This window comes from Emydura macquarii, unplaced genomic scaffold (assembly GCF_026122565.2).
Source record: "Emydura macquarii macquarii isolate MOO-44397 ecotype Brisbane River unplaced genomic scaffold, CSIRO-AGI_Emac_v2 contig_2734, whole genome shotgun sequence".
Lineage (NCBI taxonomy): Eukaryota > Metazoa > Chordata > Testudines > Chelidae > Emydura > Emydura macquarii.
Genome location: NW_027132871.1, coordinates 4324289 through 4333690, shown reverse-complemented (window position 1 = coordinate 4333690; position 9402 = coordinate 4324289). Strand labels below are relative to the sequence as shown.

The window sequence follows — 9402 nt, the reverse complement described above, 5'->3', positions numbered from 1 at the left end:
GAGCAAATGTGAACTCTGGGGAAAGGGGGATAATAAGTACTGTACAGGTAAAAAGCCCTGAGCTATTTTTGCCGTGGAAGAAGGGCGGGTAGGGTGGGCTGGAATAAATGAGGTCCCAATGGCTTAATGGCTTAATTTACATATATAGCTTTGAGGAAGTGAGTAGCAGCAGATGTGTCATATGTAATTGTCTTCTCAAGTTTCATCTTGACTGAAGAAATAATAGTATCCTAACATTATTCTATTGTCTCAGTGAGTGCAGTGGGCACCCCTTTTAAGCTGTTGTGTCGTCCTCTGATTTGCAGTTTTTGCCAGGGATAAGTCATCTTTAAGTCTTGGAAGAACACAGAAAATGGTAAGGTTCAACTTTCACTTTAAGCATATTCTTAGAACTCTCTGTAATTGAAACTGCAACATGGGTGAAAGAGGGATTTTTCAGACTGTATCCTCTTCTCTTTCCTTCCCAACACCAATTTCATAATTTGTCATAATGATTATAGTCAGCATTACTTGATAACACAGATCAGGGGCCAGATAGCATTTGCTCCTACTATTTTATTGCAAGTTTAGTATTATAGCATGTTAATAACAACAATAATGTCTTCCAGAATGTTCATATCCATTGAGATGCTATTTTCTGTCTCTGCTCCAATTATCTTTTGCCTTTAAAATCTGTATCAAACATCTTCAAAGATGCCAATTGGGGAGACATTATTTGCACTTCCTGCAATAGTAACAAACTGGCTATGCAGAAAACAACTGCAAATATTACATGCTGGTTGCAGCTGCTTTTTGTAACATCAGTTTCTCTTATTTTGAAGACTTTGACACAAATTATTATTGCTAATTCCATCTCCTTTCTACAAAACTTGGAAAGATACTTATTATTCTTGTTTGTATTATAGTAGCCTGCAGTGTGGACAAATAATTAGAGACAGAGTTTCTTAACCAAAGAGCTTACAATCAAAATAGATAAGACCGAGGAATGGTGATGAGAGAAAAGAAGTAGGGCTTCCCTTATTTCATGGATGGGAAACTGAGCACACACACATGAAGGACCAGATTTTTAAAGGTATTTAGGCACCTAAAGATACAGAAATCAATAGCTGATCAGTGCCTTGTGGGATTTCCAAAAATACCTACCTGCATCTTTAAGCATTTAAATATCTTTTGAAATCTGGTCCTAAGTAACTTGCCCACCGTCACACAGGAAGCCAGTGACAGAGCTAAGAATTGAGCCCATTTCCCAAGTCCCAGTCCAACACCTTAATTAGAACACTATCCTTCTTCTCTAAGGAATGTATCTAAAAAGCGTCAAAGCACAGGTTTGAATAAAATATCTAACTTGTCCATAGCAAACCATCATAGCAAATAATCCAACAGCATTTCTATTACAGCAAGATCTATACAAACCATGCAGGGTTTGGTTCGCAAGAGGCTCAGGAATTTAAACTGGCAGATTCATTCCTAAGGGTTGGAAGTGAACCAATCCTTTGAGCTTGGCTTGAATGTTCAAGTTTAACAAACATACCTTGGTCTTTGCTGGGGAATGAGAGACTGGGGACTGGCATCTTTATATCCTGTTCTTCACTTCATCCTGAGATGTGATGGCCCCTCTCTGGTCTTCTGCCAGATAATCCCCTTGAAACACACTGCTCCCAATCCCAGCCGGCTCTCTGTGCTACACAGCATAGGTTGTCATTAGACATGTCTTCCTCTACAATAGTGCTTGTGGAGAAACTCCCACTCATTGAGTGACCTCAGTGACAGACACACCCCATAATTCTGGAGAGGAGCTAGGGATCCTGAGGCTCCCTTAGCAACGTGCTAAAAATTGTGAGCATCTCTCGCAGCTCTCATAATTGCTGTGTACCCCAGGTATCCTGTTAATGGTTCTGGAGAAGACCCTGCTGCAGGTAGAGGAGCAGCTGTTTGTAGCTCACCCTTTTGATAGTAATTTTCATTATTCTAATAATCGTTTACGTATTTACTCGTTCCTTATAAAAGCTACTGATTGCTTATGTGCTGCTATTGAGTTTACTAAATGTGCTCCTTAAAATGAAGTGATACATAATATTGCTGAAAATTTTCTCCTGTAACTTTTTTAACAAAAATAATTCTTTTTCCAGCTAACTGAAGATTTTAACAGGTAATTTTTCTTCTTGTTCAAAGTCTTTCAGTTTTTCAGTTAATTTTTTAAAATCATTATTTCCCTCTTTATCTCCCTTTTTTTCCTCCTCCTTCTCCTGTTTACTAATGAAAAATATTGAGTTTGTTTTTCATCAAAAATGTGGATGGGGGTGATTTTTTTTTAATTGCTCCTCTGCAAATTACCTCATTTTGTCTATCTCTATTATCCCATTATTCACCATTCTCATCTAAATCATGAATTCCCAGCCTGGGGGTTACCCAATTTCTCTTACTCTGTGGCTAGATGGAAGTGTGGGAAGGTCATGGCACGTTTTGGTGTTGTCAGATTGAGTCATGGTATGGGAAAGGTCCAGGTTTCTCAGCAATTTAGGTAATTGATCTGAATCTTATGTGAAAATAAATGAAATTAACATAAAACAACTCCTAGGACACAATCCATCTCCCATAGAAGTCAATACCAAAACTCCCATTGAGTTCAATTGGATGAAGATTGGGTAATTGATTTTTTATGTTCATACTTTAGTACTGAAGCTTTATTTTGGAAAGTTGCTGGAATAAATCTTCAAAGGTTCTTAAACCAACTGGTGATCTTAGCAAACAGAAATGCAGTGTCATATGAGACCTGCTCCATCTATTTCTTATGGTTAGTGCACTTTCAGTTCTTGCTAACTCCTTTATATGTATCTGGGGTTGGCTATTTTAGGAAATAAAGAAATACAAAATGGTGGGCAGGGGAGAAGCAGCAAGGGAGCAACTTAAGTGAGCATACCATAGATAACATACAAAGACCTAAATATTCAAAATGCCTATGTTACCTACCAAGTGTGTCTCAATTCGTGTTCAACAGCACTTTCACACACTTTCAGTTTAACAGGTGGCTTGTAATAACAAAAAGATGTTCACATGCTCAAACAGGAGTGAAGAAACTCTTGGGTATACCAGTAGCATCTGTTTAAGCATCTGATTTTCAGTGTAATTAGCTGCTTAATTGAACCTCCACGTTTACTCAATACCTTCCCTTGTGTAATTAATTATGATTCATTAGAAAGCACTGTAATGTTTTGTTCTCCATTCCTTACAAATCAAATTATATTCACTGAATGTATTGACCAATCAAAAAAGGTCCAGATAAAAGCCAGTCCCAAAATAATACAGTAAATAAGGGCAGTTTACAATTTCATTGAAATTCAGGTGATTACAATTTCAGTGAAGAATATTACATAAACAAAACAATGTGACGTCACATAAAAGAAGGAAATCCACTAGAATACCGAGAAAGAGGATTTTCCTATTCCTCTCCCCAAAATAAATACAAATATAAATAAAAAGAGTAGCCAAAATCACAAAGGTATGTGTGAAAAGTGAGCTCACTTTGGGAAATTCTCTGAACTGAAATGACTGTGGTTTTTGGATCTCTTATTTAGCTATGATCATTCCTTAAAGGGAGACAGTCAATTTAAAATTACACCTCTGCTTGATTCTTTTTAACCTATCATTGTTACAGCAACACCTTAGATTACTGACCTCAATTAAAAAAAAAAAAATATATATATATATATATATATATATATAGTGATCTTAAATAGGGATAGTATTTTTTAAGGTGCTGAGCACCTACTTGCTGAAAACCAGGCCCCTTTAAGGTGTCTCAAGTTGGGCGCTGAAGTCATTAGTCACCTTTTGAAAATTTGCCTTTTGTCCACATGGAGACTTAGTGTATGGCAAGCCCCAGGGTGTGAATGTGTAGCGCACTAGCCTGCTGTGCATGAAGTTGCTGTGTAGAGCCTGCTACTACACACTGAAAGTTCCATAGTGCACTTTCATCTACTGCTGTTTCAAATGAAACGGTGCTCTATAGAACTATTAACAATTAATTAGAGAACTATGAATGCATAGCAGTGGGGTCCACATAGCCAGTTAGTGCACAACAGGCTAGTGCTGTAGATGTACATCCCCCAGCTTGCCGCATAGTAAGTCTCATATAGACTTAGGCCACTTTAACTGAACCTGAATAGCTTAAAAGCAAAAACATCCTATTTTTTCCATTTGTTTATTTTGTGCATTTGACAACAATTTGTGCATTAGTCATTTCATGGCTTCTTTTTGTGCAGCTACAACTTACCATGTATTTAAAATGAATTCTTTGAAACATTGCCCCTATACCTTTAAATATAATATTACTATACCCTCAAAGGATATACAGAAGAGCAACACAGGGGAAAATCATGAGCATGAAATAAAACAATGTTAGATCTCGCCTTGCTGAGTTGCAGCTAGACTGTTTTGATAGATTTCTATGTGGGGTTTATTTAATCCTTTTAAATTGAGAGCTACCTAATTCCACACAAGTTTTCAGATGGCTTTCTCTGGGCCTATGTAAGTATAATGTAGTTATGTATGGATATGGAAATTAACCAAAGAGAATTCCCAGGTATATAGTCTTTAATTTGTTTTTCACATCACTTTTGAGTAAGTTTTTTAATGTTCTTTAGTGCATTGTTGAATAGAGAATTTTGGGATATAATATTTAATAGTTAAAAGGGAAAATAATAATTGTAGATATATGTTGCAGCTGTACTAAATCAACCTGTGTTTCCTTCTTTTCAGGACTTTTGCACATGGCCCTCAAGCAGATTGCTCTTCCTCTTTCTCTTCCTGTTTTCCAAGCTGCTGTCAGCCAGATGGTATCCTAAAAGCTTACCCTGTGATGTGAAAGTAGACGCTTCAAAAGCCAATGTCATAGTGGACTGCAGTGATCGTCGCCTCACCGAAATCCCACAAGGAATTCCCGTTAATGCCACCAACCTGAGTCTCACCATTAACCATATTCCAAACATTTACCCAACATCCTTTGTCCATCTTGACAATCTTGTGGAGATTGATTTCAGGTGCAACTGTGTGCCTGTTCGACTGGGGCCAAAGGATCATGTGTGCACGAGGAGTCTGCAGGTCCAGAACAGCAGCTTTGCCACTCTCACAAAGTTAAAGTCATTGTACTTGGATGGAAATCAGCTATCAGAAATACCTCGGGGACTTCCTCCTAATTTACGCCTGCTGAGCCTTGAAGCAAACAGCATTTTTTCCATCACAAAGGAGAATTTGTCAGAACTGGGAAACATAGAAATGTTGTACCTGGGACAGAACTGCTATTACCGTAATCCATGCAATGTTTCATTTGAAATTGAAGAAGCAGCCTTCCAGGACTTGAGAAATTTAACAGTATTGTCCCTGAAAGCCAATAATTTAACCTATGTTCCATGCAATTTGTCATCCACTTTAAAGGAACTATACCTTTACAATAATATGATTCAAAAAGTTCAGGAGCATGATTTAAATGACCTCTACAATTTGGAAATTCTTGATTTAAGTGGCAATTGCCCTCGCTGTTACAATGCCCCATATCCTTGTACTCCATGCCCCAATAATGCCCCAATTTGGATCCATCACAAGGCCTTTGCTGCCTTAAAACAATTAAAAATTCTGCGTCTTCACAGCAACTCCCTTCGCAATGTACCAAGTGACTGGTTTAAGAACACCAAGAACCTCAAAGTGCTTGACCTTTCCCAAAATTTCCTGGCCAAAGAAATTGGAGAGGCTCGTTTTTTGAATTTTATCCCCAACCTTGTAGAGTTGGATCTGTCCTTTAATTTTGAACTTCAGGTCTATTCTTCATTTTTGAACCTGTCTAAGACATTTTCCTCTCTCTCAAACCTGGAAATCTTGAGGGTTAGGGGTTATGTCTTCAGAGAACTGAATCAAGAAAACTTACGTCCATTGCTTCATCTTATAAATTTGACAGTCTTGGACCTGGGAACTAATTTTATCAAAGTTGCTGACCTAAGTGTGTTTAAAAAATTCCCCGCTCTTAAAATCATAGACCTCTCTGTAAATAAAATATCTCCTTCTTCAGGTGAATTCAATCATTATGGATTTTGTTCTATTCCCATGGCTTCAGTAGACCAATACAATGGCCAAATACTGCAGAACATGCATTATTTCAGGTATGATGAGTATGGGCGAAGTTGTAAGTCCAAAGACAAAGAGGCTGCTTCCTTCCAACCTTTTGTTAATGAGGACTGCCTCAGTTATGGGGAAACTCTGGATCTAAGCAGAAACAACATATTTTTTATCAACCCGTTTGATTTCCAGCATCTCACTTTCCTCAAATGCCTTAACTTGTCAGGTAATGCTATCAGCCAGACTTTGAATGGAAGTGAGTTTCACCCTTTGTCTGGATTGAAATATCTGGATTTTTCTAACAATCGGATTGATTTGCTGTACTCAACTGCCTTTCAGGAACTTAAACATCTGGAAGTTCTAGACCTGAGTGACAACAAACATTATTTTCTGGCAGAAGGTATTACTCACATGCTTGATTTTACAAAGAATTTGACCCTTCTGAAGAAGCTGATGATGAATGGGAATGAAATTTCCACTTCTACTAATACAGGGATGGAAAGTCATTCTCTTCAAACTTTGGAATTCAAAGGAAATCATTTAGATGTTTTATGGAGGGATGGGGTTACTAGATATTTGTCATTTTTCAAGCATCTGACCAACCTAGAGCAACTGGACATTTCCTACAACTCTCTGAGTTTTTTGCCTCCTGGTGCTTTTGAAGGCATGCCTCCAAGGCTCAGGATACTCAGCTTAACCGATAACAAGCTGAAGTCTTTCAACTGGGGAAAACTCCACTTTTTGGAGAAACTGGAAACCTTGGATCTTAGCAACAACCTATTGAGTACTGTCCCACTGGAGCTGTCCAACTGCTCTGCAACCCTCCACAAACTGATACTACAAAACAATAGGATCCGACGGCTGACTAAGTATTTTCTCAGAGATGCTTTCAAGTTAAAATACTTGGACCTCAGCTCAAACAAAATCCAAATAATTAAGAAATCTAGCTTCCCAGAGAATGTTATCAACAATCTGGAGATGTTACTTTTACATGGCAATCCTTTCAAGTGCATCTGTGATGCTGTGTGGTTTGTTTGGTGGATCAACCAGACTGAGGTTACCATTCCTCTGCTGGCCACAGATGTGACCTGTGCAGGCCCAGGAGCACATAAAGGGAAGAGTGTGATTTTCTTGGATCTGTATACCTGCGAATTGGACTCCTCCCATGTGATCCTGTACTCTGTGTCAGCATCAGCTATCCTGTGTCTGATGGTATTCACAGTTACAAGTCACCTCTATTTCTGGGATGTGTGGTATAGTTACCATTTCTGCACTGCCAAGATAAAGGGCTACCGGTGTTTACATTCACCAGACATTTGCTATGATGCTTTTGTTTCCTACGATAACAAAGATCCAGCTGTAACTGAATGGGTCTGGACAGAATTAATTGAAAATCTGGAAGAACAAGAAGACAAACAGTTCAATTTATGTTTGGAAGAAAGAGATTGGCTACCAGGGCAACCAGTTTTAGACAACCTTTCCCAGAGCATACAACTGAGCAGAAAAACCGTATTTGTGCTGACTAACAAGTACATAAGAAGCGGCAACTTTAGAACAGCATTTTACATGGCACACCAGAGACTTATGGATGAAAAAATGGATGTCATTATCTTGATATTTCTTGAGAGAGCTCTGCAGAAGTCCAGGTACCTCCGGCTGAGGAAGAGACTGTGCAGTAGCTCTGTCCTAGAATGGCCAACCAATCCTCGGTCCCAGTGTTATTTCTGGCAGTGTCTGAAAAATGCATTAGCGACAAACAATGACATGACTTACAACAAACTGTTCCAAGAATCTGTGTAGCTCTACCAGTCCCTGTAAAATCGTAGTACGATACTGGGTGACACTGAAACTCAAATTTTACTTGAAGAAGGTTTCAAAGCATGGGAGCTCACTTAAGCCAGACATTAGATGACCTCGTGAGGTCCCTTCCAACTCTAATCTTCTATGATTCTATGATTATATCAAAAGTTAAATGCACAGCTAATATTGTAAAGAGTATTTTACTTGTGTCCCTGCAACATGACGGCCTTGCATTTAACCATCACTGGTTGCCAACCAGGCTGTTTCAATGACATGCACCTTACCTGCCACTCACTGCTACACAGTAGAGATAAGTTGGACAACCAGTTGGAAGATACAGGTTTGGAATAGAAACATAGCTTCCAGTTTTCAGTTTAATGGAGGCTGAGAGCGTATCCTGTAGATTGGCTCAAGTATCTGTGAGACCATTTACTTGCGTTATTATATTACATGGACTATTAGGAGGTGTGTATATGTGCCTAAAGCTGCTGCTGTATGGATCATTGTTAGATTAAATTGTATTCTAATGTAAAAGTGTAGTTCACCAACTCAAAGCAGCACTAGACCCTTCCCAAACAACAGATGCAAAACCTGTAGACCTCCACTGCTATGATGATCAACACCCCCGCACCCTACAACACACCTTTGAAGGTCCATGGGTCCTACACATACCTATCACAACATGTGGTGGATCTCATCCAGCGCACTAAATGCTCCAATAATTGTGTGTGTGAAAGCAGACAAATACTATGCCCTTGAAGGAACTCACACAGAAAAAATGACAAAAAACAAAAACATCACATCATCTGTGGGTGAACACTTTTCACAAAGTGATCACTCTATCTCTGACCTCTCAGTCGTCATTCTCAAAGAAAATCTGCACAATACCTTCAAAAGACGACCCTAGGAGCTTAAATTCATAACTTTGCTAGACACTAAAAATCATGGACTGAATAAAGACACTATATTTATGGCTTATCACAACAACCTATAAGCTACTAATGACCCAGTTACCTTCTTTTCCCCCCTTCCTTTCTTTCCCCCCTGTGACTGGAGGGGTATTAATGGGGCACTTCACCTTGAATGGTCCCTTGAAATGTGTGTTAACTACTTATACTAAATAATCTGTTCTACCTTGTTTTTAGCTGTGACACTCTGAGTATGTTTCCCAAACCTGAAAAAGAGCTCTATATAAGCTCGAAAGCTTATCTCTTTATTGGGCCAATAAACAATAATTACTTCACCTACCTTGTCGCTCTAATATCCTGGGACTGACATGGCTACAACATCACTGCATACTGTGATAAAGTCAGGCCAGAGGACCTCAAAAGGGCATACCAGGTCCAGAGTGTGAGCCCTAGTAGGCCAAAAACCGTTTTTCCTGCAAGCAGGGGAGAGATGATTGCAGGGCAATTAGAGACATCTGGACCCAATGAAGGGCTAGTCCAGGTGTACTTAAACCCTGCCTTCTCCTAAAGGGAGAGGGAGAAACAC

The 9402-nt window shown here is 39.0% G+C and overlaps 1 protein-coding gene across 1 annotated transcript; it reads left to right on the top strand.

Annotated features, from left to right (window-relative positions):
* Positions 1–337: 337 nt before the first annotated feature.
* TLR7 (toll like receptor 7) lies at positions 338–9122 on the top strand. The gene is made up of 2 exons (XM_067566171.1): positions 338–355; positions 4759–9122. Exons 1-2 carry the CDS (start codon positions 353–355, stop codon positions 7906–7908), a joined length of 3153 nt encoding a protein of 1050 aa, XP_067422272.1. The 5' UTR covers positions 338–352; the 3' UTR covers positions 7909–9122.
* The last annotated feature ends 280 nt before the right edge of the window (positions 9123–9402 follow it).